General features: G+C 44.0%; 1 protein-coding gene and 1 long non-coding RNA gene across 36 annotated transcripts; both read right to left on the bottom strand.

Annotated features, from left to right (window-relative positions):
• Positions 1-2,971: 2,971 nt before the first annotated feature.
• LOC127333837 (uncharacterized) lies at positions 2,972-11,197 on the bottom strand. Of its 35 annotated transcripts, none has more exons than XR_007871588.2 (14): positions 10,834-11,195; positions 10,355-10,538; positions 10,033-10,091; positions 9,447-9,493; positions 7,896-9,332; positions 7,331-7,390; positions 6,452-6,502; positions 5,912-5,976; positions 5,722-5,783; positions 5,297-5,412; positions 5,119-5,174; positions 4,419-5,017; positions 3,529-3,598; positions 2,972-3,380 (listed from the first exon to the last, which is right to left on the bottom strand). It is a non-coding gene; the product is annotated as an uncharacterized lncRNA (long non-coding RNA). The 35 variants fall into 35 exon arrangements; XR_007871589.2 differs by having other exon boundaries at positions 7,910-9,332; XR_007871564.2 differs by having other exon boundaries at positions 5,912-6,346; positions 7,185-9,332; positions 10,834-11,196.
• Positions 11,198-12,410: 1,213 nt separating this feature from the next.
• LOC127333839 (trimethyltridecatetraene synthase-like) lies at positions 12,411-14,402 on the bottom strand. Its single transcript, XM_051360275.2, has one exon. It carries the CDS (start codon positions 14,276-14,278, stop codon positions 12,674-12,676), a length of 1,605 nt encoding a protein of 534 aa, XP_051216235.1. The 5' UTR covers positions 14,279-14,402; the 3' UTR covers positions 12,411-12,673.
• Positions 14,403-14,670: the final 268 nt, after the last annotated feature.

Here is a 14,670-nt window from a genome sequence, read left to right as displayed (position 1 = left end):
TCTCATGTGGCCCCTCCTGGGTCAGTGGGCCCATAGGTGGCCCCTCCAGAACCTTCTAGAAAGCCTCCGGCAGGACACCAAAAAATTCTCGAACTTCTTTGAAACCTGGAAAGCAACTTCCCATATATGAATCATATTCTCAGACTATTCCGAACCTCCTCGTGATATCCTGGATCCAATTCGAGACTCCAAACAACATTCGGTCTCCAACTCGAATTCTCGTATCTACCCTAAGCACCATCGAACCTTAAGTGTCACCATACAGTTCGCGAATGATGCAAACATGATCGTCTCTCCGATCAATAACCAACAAAGGGACCTAGAGATCCGTAATAGCTCCTACATATTAACGATGACATTGTGATTGAGTGAACCATACACATTATGATCAATTCCATTGGTATCGTGATACTTTACTTATTCGAGGTTCGGTGGTTGGTATCGTCCATACCTAGTTCAATCTCATTACCGATAAGTACTCTTTACTCGTTCCATCATATGACATCCCTTGTGGCCTAATCACCTGCTTGCAGGCTAATTGGAGGCTATCTCACCGAGAGGACCCATAGTATATCTCTTCGTCATTTGGATGGACAAATCCCACTCTTGATCCATGAGCCTGAACTATCACTTTCAGAATACCCAATGCCAATTTTATAATCACCCAGTTATGGTGTGACATTTGATATCATCAAAGTATTCCTTTGGTGTTAGTGATTGACATGATCTCATGGTCTAAGGATTACATTACTATGTATTTGAGAGCTACAACAAAACAAACTTAATGAATTGATCTTATTTCCATGCTTACTGTGGGTGTGTGTCCACCATATCATTCTCCTAATAACATGATCTTGATATTAACAACATCAATTCATGTCCAGGAAACCCTTGATCATCGATTAATCAAGAAGCTATTTAAACGAGAGGCTTACTAGGGACTCATGTTTGTTTAAAAAACATACATATATTAATGTTTCTGATTAATACATTTATAGCATGAGACATAAACATTTATCATAAACACAAAGATATAACAACAACCACTTTATTATTGCCCCTCGGGCATATCTTCAATAGTTGGGGACTCTGGGCGAGGTGGTTGTTCTGGAGCTAGGATGTTGGTACGGAGTAGGTGGATCTATCGTTATTCCCCGACTTCTTCAATGTAATACGGTGGATCTTGGTCCAAGACAACACGATGACGTCGCTCGGTTGACATGCCACAACAACATGTGCACCGCTGCTTGTAGAAGGCATGTTCATCGACTCACTAAGACTCGTTAGCGATGGTGCTTCTTTGGATCTGGCAATGGTGGAGACTCGGTGTTTCTTCCAACATGCATTATTGGAGTTTGGCAGCGGCCGACGGCTTCAGCGAGTGCAAGAAACCCTACAAGTAGTTTTGTAATTTTCTTTTCTTAAGGGTTCTATCCGCAAAGTTTTTAGGACGACTGTTTTCTCCCGGTGTGTCTGTTAGTTTCCACTTTTTTTTTCATGTAACTTGATTTTCTATTAAATGTGGCACCACCGAGCAGCTCAACATTCTCAATCCAGGCACTTGCAACAGAGTTGAAGTCTAAATAGAAAGAAGTTGCATGAGCAAAACCAACACCGAGATCATACAAGTTGAACGTCGATGTGTCTTACCATGCCGATGGATCATGGACAATAGAAGCAGTCATGTGGAATCACAGGAGAAGCAATCGCTGGCATGTGTCCTGATACTATTCTTAGTGTTGCGACTGTCGAAGCTCTGGCTCTTTTACGAGGTGTGGAGTTCCTTGAACAACTAGAAAGGACAAACATGTGTATCGAGTCCGATTCTTTGGAGCTGATCCAAGCATGCAATGGTGAGATCGAGGCTTGGAGCCCATATTCCCTGATCATGACAGAGTGCTTCACAAAAGTTAGCATATTGAGAGGAATCTCGTTTCAGCATTGTCCGAGGGAGGCAAACGAGGTAGCGCATCAATTAGCTAGGAATGCTTATACGTCCAAACAACATTTAGCTTGGGATGGTGATTCTCTGGGATTCATCAAACCGTTTGTATTGAATGATGTAACTATACTCTATGCAATAAAGCGCCATCAGGCTTTCCTTAAAAAAACTTGATTTTCTATTAATGAAACATTGGTTGCTCTAAAAAAACAAGGTTGGCCCTTTTCTAGAAATTTTGTGTATTTCCACTAGTGTGACTCTCTAATGTATACTAGATTTAGATGTGCGCCTTGGCGCACGACCCCGTAGATCTCGTGTGAATATTTATTTCGATAAAAATAACCGCTAATATAATACTCTCTCAAAATCGTTAATTTAATCAATATAATATAAAATTTAGACTATAAAAAATATATCATTAAAAAGCATAACATCTAAACTTTTAAACTGTGTAATGATATATTTTTTATAGTACATATCGTGTATTACATTGGTTAAATTAGCGACCTAGAGATACGCTCAGGACCTATAAACGGAGATGGAGGTAGTAATACATTTCTTAGATTTTATAAAAATATTGTAGGTAGAAGGATTGCCAATTTGTGTCAGATGACTACAGTCAAGCAGATGCCACACTTGCAAACATCTCATGTCCTCCAGTACACACTGAGCGTAAGCCCTACCAGGCTTTGATGTTGTGGTGTTAACGGAAAAAGAAACATTCACGACTGGGAGAGATGACACCCTCACGTAAAGTATCAGGAGATGCAAGCAATCTGCACTCCAGTGTTGAGATCTACTCCCTCCGATCAGATTAAATCAACGAAGTGGTAACGATGGCATCAACTATTGTGGGGCACGCCTTGGCGCGCGACCTCGTCTTCTGTGACGATGACACCCAAGCAACAAATAAAGTATAAACAACTACCCACTCATTTTACTGGATACACATAAGAATTATCAGCTAATAAAGATGACAAGTATAGCAGCTTGTATATGAAAGTCATTAAGTCAAAACAAACGGCAAAATAGAGAAACACACCACATATTTGTGCCGAAAGAAGGAGAAATACATTACATATAGGTACAAATACATGGTTCTAAGATAGGAGTAGTACCATGTGAGTTCATAGCAGAGCTAGCTGCTCCATTATTTACATATATATAGTGTAAGATGAAACATCAAACTTTAGTGACATGATTATCACAGAGATCACTACGCATAACGAAACATCAGAAGTACGGAGTAGCTAGCATAGAAGGAAAACTTTCTTGATAATTCATAGGCAGTCCATCAGAGTCATTGTCGTAGACCTCAGTCCCAACGGATCATTTTATCTTCATCTAACCCATATTACCCAAGGAACTGCTTAGCTTCGTTGAATTCATATCTAGTCTCGCACGGATATGCCTCGTAAAGATACATCCCCAACTCTTTCTGGGTGAAAAAATGACAAGTGAGGCGCTACCATAAAGATTGTTTCATGACTCCTTTCGGAGAGTAGAATAAGCACAATCCTATCAACGGACATGAAGACTTCCAAAGAAAGTATTGAAGGTAAAACAATGAAATAATTTAAACTAACCTCATACTCATGAATCCTCAGCATGCCGAATTGTGACAGCAATGCAATAGCTTCTCCAATGGCAGGAGTCCTAGCCTCAATTTTTTTCAATATACAACATAGTTAGAGACTTAGAATCAAACAAAAAAAGAATCTTACGTGTGTCCTTTTTAGCTGCACAACATGAAGCAAAGGCCAACATGTAACGACTTTAAATAAGGGATTTTTTGTTGAAGAAAACAAGAATAGAAACTGTAGATCGATTAAAACTACAACAAATATTTACTCCTGCAAACAAACCATTTGGTGGTGATGGTCCATTTGCTATAAGAGATCACACCAATTGGCTAATTGGGATAGCCAATTCTAAACCCCGTAATCAAAACTCAGCATAACAGAATAAAGAGCACTCTTAAAGATCAAAGTATGAACATCCCTCCTCTGTTTCGAGCAACCATACGATATAAAGTGCAATTTGATTGAATATGTACATGCTACACTCATGTCAGATAAGTGCACCTTATCTCTAGTCAGACGAACAGTTGACAAAGATTTTGGGTACAATGGTGATCATATTTATAGTAAGATAATTAAATATGGTTGTATTCTAATGACATGTGCACAAAGCTAATGTAATAATTTTGAAATAAACCTATGACAAAGCCACTCGGTGATCCGAAAAGAACCAAATTGGAGGTTAACTGACTGTCTGACTCCGCCTTCCCAATTTGTGATGGATTAACCATAGGATTTCTGACTGATTTATCACTGCTTGAAACCATTACCATTACTGTCACTTGAATCTACTCCCCCGGTCATTTTTAATCGGCGTGGAGGAGTTCAGTGCACCCACCTAGATTAGTGCAGTGACCGTGTGTCGATTAATAGGGAATAGGGACCAGAGGTAGTACCTGCCAAGCCTTAGTAACTCAACCATCATGCTTAAGGAGAGCCAGAAGATTCCTCGAAGACCCCTTTCGTTGAATAAACTGGAACATACCCTTGGAACCCAAGGAGTTAGCTGCACGCTGGGTTCTGTATTCCTCATCCACTACAGAAACAATATTTGTGTCGAGATCATACACCTGTTCCCCGGCTTCTCGCCTGCAAAGACAACTGAAAACTGTAGCATGGATGGCCTCCACACTCTGATTAATATTGAGAACTGCTCGTATGTAGAGTGGTACTATTGTCTATTGGCAATCTGAAAAGCGCGGTACCACTTCAGAGTTACTACTTTCCCAAGTCCCAATGCAAGGCGCTTGCGGCCGGAACCTGACAGGCCTACCGCCTTGCCGAATCATTCCATACTCCACCTAATCAACCTCACTGTTTCGCATGACCGTGACTGCCTGACTGTCCCCTTCTCTTTCTCCCGTCGATGCATTCTCTCCTCCTATCAGTGGTGCTCCTTGCCCTTCTGAATACTCAATTCGTTCTGACCATATACTCTAGTTCGCAATTTGTTGCCGCTTTCTGTCAATTTCTCGCATGCAAGTAAGTGGATAATCTAGCAAGAAAAAAGAAAACTTATAGCTTGCATATAGTTTCAGATTGTAAACTTGCTCCCAAATACCCAAACAATTCTGGAAAGATAATGAAGAATAAAACCTGCAACTTGTAGGTACTCTCATATGGCAAACTTCCTACCAGCTCCCAATACAACGCTGCAAAATGAAACAATTGTCGTATTAGCAATCCAAAATCAAGGATCATGGTCCAGAAATTATAAAACTAAGAAAGCAAACAATATAGGTATATACAGTAAATATCATGAGAAGCGAAATACATTTTGGGATGCTTTGCTCCCATTGAAATGTTAGCCCTGCCTGGAAAGCATTGATGCCAAGAATATGATTGTTGATTACCAGCAGCGAGATCAGATGCCACTCAAACCCTTCTTGCCTACAGGAAAATAAAATAAAGCAGTTGTTAATTCCCAGTGAGGTATAAATTATAGTGAAGCTACTAATGAATACATCAAGAAACAGCACATGCCCTTCCTCTTCCTCAAAATAAATAACAACCAACATAGAACATTGGAGTGCAGAATGTCTACTCTTCAAATTTAATGATCATTCTACAAAAATAGAGTACATTCCATTGCTCACCATTTTTACTGTCTCAATGGTATTTTAGAGTAGACCATTGCTCACCATACTATGCATAATGGGAGAAACTGGAAAGAAACATAGATTAATTACTAACGCTTACCTAATGTAGCCAATTTACTTTCAGAAGAAGGATCAAATGGGCCATTATCAGATCACCCAAACCTGAAATCCACCATGAGTCATGCATACATTAGGTAAAGCATTTAATACAATCAGGTTTTCAAATTAGTTAACTATAAATTATCCATATAAACCACGAGAGAACTCCATTAGTCATAGAGTATGCATACATTTTCCAGAGGGAGAGGGAGAGGGAGAGGACTACTTGAGGCTAGCTTATCATCATTATTGTAATCTGCACATATCAGAGCACATTAAATTCGTGGAAAAAAGATAAACTCCATACTATATCTGAAATAATGCGAAAATATCAAGTAGGCTTTTATAGATAAACACCTGAAAGAGTTCTATATGCCTGAACTACACTTGTGATACTCGAGGTCACTTGATTTATATCTGAACCATATTATATCTGAACTACTTGAGGCCACTCAACCTACTTGTTGAATCATAATAATAATTACATTCAAATAATCTTACGGAATCAGCAATGGAAATACTCCAATACAGATAAATAGAAAACAATTGAGAAGAAAAATAGTCCAAACTCGAAAGTGACCATGTTCTCCGCCACCAATTCTATATTGGACAGAAATTGGTTCTGCCTACCAATATAGAAAACCATGTTATGGTCGACTATACCCCAACTGATATGTTATGCCAAGAATATAAAAAACAAGTATGAGCATTAACCAAAAAAATACCATAACCTTGAAATTATTCCAGTCTCAGAATAGCTGATCCTTGCAACACTTGATGACCTAGTCATAACATGTAGTCAGGTTCTTGAAATCTTAAACCTCAAACATGAACAAAAACACAATTATTCCAACGGATATGAAAACATTTTACAATAGAAATGCTTAAGCACTAAGATTCTGGGTCCTCAAGTTCAGTTGCTCAACCGACAAAAAGATTCTGGGTCCTCAAGTACATGCTAGGCCTTATGAAAATGTATTGGCAAGTGAAAACTAATTCTGGATCCTCAAGTTCAGTTGCTCAACCGACAAAAAGAACTCAAGTACAAAAGTATTGGTCTACTCCCTGGCCTAACAGTGGCATGATTACAATATATCCGTATTCACACAAGCACACAATAGAATGACAACATGCAGAGCAATGCTAGAGCAGTTCTAACTTTCAGGATATGCATTTACTAAATTTTCAGAGATGCTCATGCATGTCACTTCGGTAAAACAGCAAACGTGAGCATGTGCTAGCAGGTAGTGTTCTCGTGGAGGATAAATAATTACAGTTGCTTGCTAGAAAAATAAGCCTACAATAAGTTACAAATCCGGAAATAGGTTTTACTGAATATAAAAATGAATATGCTGTGGATTTCGAGTTGCATGAGCAAGAGCCTGAATCTGGTTATGTTGCCATACTAAGGAAGTGATGCTGCAGTATACACATTTACACAGAAACCAAATATTCATTCCTTACCTGGGCATGTAACTATAGTTATAATTTCCCATCCTCCCTCCAATAATTTTTAAGCCCCATAATTTAAGCACCCAAATTCTATGAAGAAAAGAATCAAATAAAATAGACGACGTGAACTTAAAGAAGGAAATTTCCACAATGTTTACCTAAACTTGTCCCTGTGGTCTTGCTGGCTTAGTCGATCATGTTGTCATTGTGACCAGAATCTATAGGTAGTAGAGCACCACAAGTTCATAGCAAAAAAGAAAACCTCGCTGGCTTAGTCGATCATGTTGTCATTGTGACCAGAATCTATAGGTAGTAGAGCACCACAAGTTCATAGCAAAAAAGAAAACCTCCACATTATATCTGAGGGAATTTATACTAATGACTAAACTGCAGAAATTGTAAAGTAATTATTGCAGAAACCTCTATTTAGCTAATATCCATGTATACCTAAAAAAATGTAACCAATACACCGGCATTTCTCATCGGTATCACTAAAGCACTGAACATTTAGCAACTTCCTAGTCGAATAAATTGTGAACTATAATCAACAATATTCTCATAATTTATGTTGTTGAGCCCAGGTGAGCAATCTGGAGGGTGCATGGTTTTTTCACAACCCTTAGCACTCTCCTCTAATGCTAAAGTTGCATAAGATAGTGAGGGAAATTTGTAGACTAATTCCATGAAATAAACCCAATCGGAACAATCTTTAAGTAGAAATACCATGAAAACGTTACCAATGCACTCTGGCTTGAGTGAAGGTGACATGTGCAACCTGAAGAAATACATCCCAGCCAACCAGTAATCCATCGTCCTTTCATCTGTCATCTGCAGTGCATGTTCAACCAAAGTAAACAACTTGAAACGAAAATATATGATTCATTAATAAAATAAAGGCATAACTATTTATAAAGGTGAATATGCCAAAAATGTAGTTATTAATTAGTGACTATCGTTGATCACCAGCAAACAGAATCTAAAACGATGCACGTGTCACCTGCAGCTCCTTCTCACAAATAAGCACACAAATATACATAAATCAATAAGAAGCCATGAAACAGAATCTAAAACGATTTTGGAAGAGGGGAATCATGGATACTTATGATATTACGCTATGCTCCAGATCCAGCCCGCTCCAGCTCTCAGCATGCCATGACAGAAATTCGCTTAACCAAAGCTCATGTTAATCAGTTCAACTGAGAAGAACCAAATAAGGCACTGCCAAAAACCTGAGAATATAAATATTAAACTTGTCTAGTTAAGTACATAATTATATTTTCAAATCTGGCCTGGTCACTCGGCTGATATAGTGTAAGTGAGCGATGGCAATTGCACTGACCGCCCTTTTTACAATAGTTACTCTAATCAGTTAATCGAGAAACAAGCTACATTCTTGATTCGTATTTTCATAGCATATTAAGGTAAAACTAAAGAAAACAAAGAGCTTATATTGAGAAACCAATATAATTTCAGTATTTGTGTAATAGTATGTTGGGATATCAAGCAATTGAGAACTGCCGACAAAAAATTCTTACAAATAACGATGTTATGATATTTTTCAAAAGAAATAGGAATTAAAATAAGCAAGCCTTGATTTAGCATCCAGGAAAGATCGGTGAGTAAAACCACAAAAACCAGTAACCATCTTTGAAATGTTCAATAGACTGCAGGAAGAAATTAGTAACTACAAACCATTCCAGTAAGACAAAGAATAAACTGCTATTCTGATGCATGTGAATACGGGAAGGGACGAGACAGTATAATTGTTCCTGATTGAGTTCCTCTTCTTATGGTTGTGCATCTCCCTTAGTTTTCTGGGACAGTGGCTTGCGCCTATGAATATCTTACACAACGAATAAGAAACGAACAAGAAACGAACAGTGATGTTATCTTTGCAGCTCACATAAATCACTGAACCAAACTTTCTACCAATTTGCTACCTGTGGAATAAATAAGAAACTAAGTAGACAACTTAGGAGCTGAATGGAATGAGCTTACTGTAGCTGGAGGCTATTATCTGGGTGTGATTCTCTCATCACAATCATCGGCCAGTGATGCTCCGCGCCACAGTAGGTCTCCTCTTCCTCCTCGCTTGGACTATATTGTCCTCCTTTCAATCTCCCTCTATGCATCTTCCTCTTCCCCTCCGGTTCTCACTTGCTGCAGCAGACCAACCAAACAACACATGAACACACAAGAAATAAAAGGAATACTGGAGAGAATAAAAAAGTACTAACACTGGAAATATTATGATACTATGTAAGCTCAAATCACCTAGTGGAGGAAGATTTTCATTGCTATTCATTGAGCGGACCTAAGACCTGAAAGAAATTGCAACAAGAAAAGTCCACCAAGATTAAAATACTCCATTTGATATTATTGTTTCTTATAAACCATTCAATTACCTAAACGAAATAGCCTACCGAAGCCTGAAAAAGGGGAATGGAGAAACAAAAAAAACAATCTTATGAAAAGAGGTAAGAACTATGTTAAAATTCTCTCCTGTAAGCTTTCAATTTTTTTGGGTGCGGTTAAAATTAAACCATGCAACTCAAAAGCTAACAAAGCTCCATTATGGACATATATATATATATAGTATATAGTACATCAAGCACACGATTTCTGATTGCGTAGGAGGTATTGAACATAAATTAGAATTAGGAAAATGCTATGTTTTCCTCATAATAAACTTGGCCATGCATATCATCGATTTCTAAATCTAAATATGACATGAAGCATTCCTTTTGAAAACCATTTCGATCATTGGACCACTACCGTCGCAGCAACATATATTCCTCCCATGTCCTAAACTAAAAGAAATAAGGAGTATTTGAAGAAGCAAAAGAGAAGAATCACTTACTCCGTGATATTGGAGCATCACTCAAGAAGTGTGCTTTTCTCGTTGGTTTCCCATGCCACCTGTACAAAGCAACATAACATCATTTTTAGCATGGACCATTTTGAGAAAAATGAGATATGTGCCACTGAAGAATGGAGCTAGCTAGCTGAAAAAATACTGATGCAATCTTGTAGTAACGAAATTTTAGAGAAACAAAAAGAGAGACCACGAGGTAAATATGAATTAGAAACTTCTAATTTTCTTCACTACACAAATTGTAAAACTGAGAGATGTGGGGAGTGAGAGGGAGAACAGAAGAGCACCAATCACACGATGTACTTACGAAGTGTCCCTACTTCCCTTGTGAGAGGGACCTCACAAGAAAGAACCAAGCCACAATGTTTCTGGCTCCTCCACATCTCTGCCTACTCCACTTTTGTAGTCTTGCTGCTCCATCTTTTTTTCCCGTCCTCTTACTCCTCCTAGTTCTCACCGGTGTCTTCTGCTGAGCACCACCAAGGTGACCCCTGGAAAAGACACGAGGATGCACATGAAGGGGCTGGGATGAATAAAAATTTGATGTAAATTAAAGAGCAATCAAAAGGAAGTATCAAAAAACAAAAATATAGAACAAATCTGGAACGAAATAGAACACCAGAAGTCACAAATCTCAGACAAACCAAAAGGAAGTCTCATAGAATCTCAAATCTGGGACGAAATAGAACAGAAGAACGAGCAAATCATAGAGAAAAAAAGGAAATCTTATAGAATCTCAAATCTGGGACGAAATACAACACAAGAGCAAACAAATATGAGACAAACCAAATCTCTTCTCTGTGACAGCACGATGTGCACCAGCTCCTCCCAGCGACGGCATGGCGCGTGGCGGCGACGCTGCTCCCGCCGGCCACCACCTGCCCGTCCAGAGATGGCCACGCTGGGAGGACGCGGTCGATGACGCCAGCCGGAGAGGAGACCAGTGGCGGAGAGCGGGAGCTAGGGAGGCGGCGACGTTGCTCCCGCCGGCCACCACCTGCCCATCCAGAGACGGCCGCGCTGGGAGGACGCCGCCGATGACGCCAGCCGGAGAGGAGACCAGTGGCGGAGAACGGGAGCTAGGGAGGCGGCGGCTGCGGGAGCTGGGGAGGCAGTGGCTGCGGGATTGGGGAGGATTGGGATAGGGTTTGTGGCCTGGGCACTTTTTTTGTCTCTCCTCGCACGACTCCACGTCCAACTGCTGCATGACGCGTGGCCCAATCGACGGAAAGCTAGCGAGGCGAGCGACCCAACCCGTGCAAGCGACGTGCTTGGCGTGGATAGCCTCAGAGAGCCCCATGGGGGTGCAGCAAATTAAAGAGCAATCAAAAGGAAGTATCAAAAAACAAAAATATAGAACAAATCTGGAACGAAATAGAACACCAGAAGTCACAAATCTCAGACAAACCAAAAGGAAGTCTCATAGAATCTCAAATCTGGGACGAAATAGAACAGAAGAACGAGCAAATCATAGAGAAAAAAAGGAAATCTTATAGAATCTCAAATCTGGGACGAAATACAACACAAGAGCAAACAAATATGAGACAAACCAAATCTCTTCTCTGTGACAGCACGATGTGCACCAGCTCCTCCCAGCGACGGCATGGCGCGTGGCGGCGACGCTGCTCCCGCCGGCCACCACCTGCCCGTCCAGAGACGGCCACGCCGGGAGGACGCGGCCGATGACGCCACGGAGAGGAGACCAAGGTGGAGGAGAGCGGGAGCTAGGGAGGCGGCGACGTTGCTCCCGCCGGCCACCACCTGCCCATCCAGAGACGGCCGCGGCCGGGAGGACGCCGCCGATGACGCGCCGAGAGGAGACCGGTGGCGGAGAATCCGGGAGCTAGGGAGGCGGCGGGCTGCGTGAGTCCGGGAGGCGATGGGTCGCGGGATTGGGGAGGATTGGGATAGGGTTTGTGGCCTGGGCACTATTTTTGTCTCTCCTCGCACGACTCCACGTCCAACTGCTGCATGACGCGTGGCCCAATCGACGGAAAGCTAGCGAGGCGAGCGACCCAACCCGTGCAAGCGACGTGCTTGGCGTGGATAGCCTCAGAGAGCCCCATGGGGGTGCAGCAATCATACCTTTAGATTCACCAGCCAATGTAGCCCAGCCCAGCAACACAAAAAGGCCCTACAACTGAAGACAGAGCATCTTCGAAACAGATGTCAGGCAAATATGATACTCACAGTTAACGTCTCTTTATAATTTATGAAAGGGGGAAAGGGCCTCTTTTATTGAAGTAGTAGAACTTTATAAAGAGTCAAGGCATCAAAATTTCCTCCTCAATTATCAGATCAAATTGCACTTTTCAGCCAGGTAAAAAGACGTCGCCCACTCAGTAGAGACTAGAGACAGAGAGTTGATTTCAGTTTGGTTGAAAGGTTCAGTTTGGGCCTGTGTAGCTTGAGCTATGCACATCCAAAACGTTCAAAGGCCGAGGCCGAACGGCTTGCAAACGGAAAAGAGAAAATGACACGCGGCTGCTAATACTGGCAATACTGCCACCGGTAGTGCAGCTTGTTGCACAAATTGGTACAGTAGAACATTTGTAACTTGGGTGGCAACTAGGGCAGAAATCAATAGAACCTTCGAGAAGTTGCATGCATGCTTTGCCTCGATCGATCAGTCATCGGCTGCGTAGAGGTGCGCCGGCAGTCTGGGCTCCGGGAGAGCAACGAGCGGCACCTTCCGTCGCGTAGACAGCCCGAAGAGCTCTTCCATGCTCACGTCCTCCGGCGACACCCCGTCAGGCAGCCGCCACGCGAACCCGTGCAGCAGGTTCGCCAAACCGGCGCCGACAACCTTCATTGCCAGGCCGTGCGCCGGGCAAATACGCCGCCCGGCGCCGAACGGCAGCAGCTCGAAGTGCTGCCCGCGCACGTCCACCGCGCTCCCGATGAACCGTTCCGGCAGGAACTCGTTGGGCCGGTCGGGCCACGACGCCGGGTCTCGCGCAATGGCCCACACGTTCACTAGCACGCGCGCGCCGGCGGGGATGTCGTAGCCGGCGACCACCGTGTGCTCTCGGGCCATGTGCGGGACGAGGAGAGGGCCCACCGGGTGCAGCCGCATCGTCTCCTTGACGACGGCGTCGATGTAGGGGAGGTGCTCCAGGTCGCGCTCCTCGACCCATCGGCCGCGACCCACGACACGGTCGAGCTCCTCGGTGGCGGCAGCTGCGGCGTCCGGCCTGCGGAGGAGCTCCGATAGGGCCCATTCCATGGTCACCGCCGAGCTCTCCGTGCCTCCTGCTATGATGTCCTGGATGAACGCCTTTACGCCGTCGCGCGTGAGCCTGGCCTCCGACGACGACGTCCCAACCGTCTCGTCCTCTTCCTCAGCGAGCTGCAGCAGCACGTCGACAAGGTCCTTCGACGCCGCCGCAGGCTTGGCTGCTGCGGTGTATGTCGTAGCCTCACGCCGCCGTCGCCGCTCCTCGTCGTGGTCGTCGAGAATCCTTTCGAGGAACCGGTCATACACCTTGCTCAGCCGCTTCATGCTCCTACCACAGCCCTGCACGTCGAGCCATCCGAGCCAGGGCACCCACTCACCTACGTTGCTTACGGCGCCAGTCACCGTGAACGCCTCGTCCAGCGTACGACGGAACGCCTCGCCGTCAGCGCTGCCATAGCAGCCGGACCACTTCCCTCCGACGGCCATGCGCAGCACGTTCCGCAGCGTGGCGTCCGCCAGATGCTCTCTGACTTCGACAGCACGGCCGGCTCGCTCGAACAGGCCGCGCATGAGCGCCCGGAGCTCCTGCGTCCGGATGTACTCGTAGGAGTCGACGCGGCGCGTGGAGAAGAGCTCGGTGGCGCAGAGCCTGCGTGCCATGCGCCAGTACGCCCCGTAGGGTGTGTGCACTATGCCACGGTAGCCGTACGCGGCATGCTCGCCAGCGGTGGTGCGCGGCCGGTCGGCGAAGACGAGGTCGTGGGTCTTGAGAACGAGCCTGGCGGTGTCCGCAGAAGATGCGACGACGGCGTGGTAGGAGCCTAGGCGGAGGTGCATGAGCGGGCCGTGGCGCGCGGCGAGTGCGGCCAGCGCGCGGTGCGGCGGAATCGCGCCGGCCAGGGCACCTAGGCTGCCGAGTACCGGCCACCCTCGCGGGCCTGGCGGGAGGTTTAAGGCCTTACGGCTGCCACACCGGAAGAAGACGTAGCTGCTGAGGACGATGATGACCAAGGCGAAGGCGAAGGCCATGTACAGTGTGTGTGTCAGCTCCATTAGAGGAAACTAACTACTAGGTCACTAGCTGCTGAGGACGATGATGGCCAATGCGAAGACGATGTTGTACATATAAGCAACATCTTGAGAGTAGTTTGTGATGAAAGGTTGCGTGTCCTGCGTACTGCTAACTAGTGATTGGCTGCAACATATTTTCGATCCAAGAAAAATGTGTAGATGAAAAATTGGGTTCCAGGACGCGGCCTGCCACAAAAATGTACTACGTACTATCTGTGTTTGTCCAAACGTATATGTGAAATGACTTTGTCCCATGTAGATGGCATATAATTTAGCCAAGCATCTCCAACCAGACTAGTGCACAAGTGACATGTCTAGCGAAACAGGGGCGTCGCGAGTGGCATCGGCACCTACGACAAGTTCATATGCATACA

The sequence above is a fragment of the Lolium perenne genome, chromosome 2 (assembly GCF_019359855.2).
Source record: "Lolium perenne isolate Kyuss_39 chromosome 2, Kyuss_2.0, whole genome shotgun sequence".
NCBI lineage: Eukaryota > Viridiplantae > Streptophyta > Magnoliopsida > Poales > Poaceae > Lolium > Lolium perenne.
This window is presented reverse-complemented; position numbering and strand designations above follow the sequence as displayed.

Excerpts from the sequence above, each read along its gene's own strand:
- LOC127333839 (XM_051360275.2), bottom strand. The coding sequence starts at position 14,278 with ATGGAGCTGACACACACACTGTACATGGCCTTCGCCTTCGCCTTGGTC.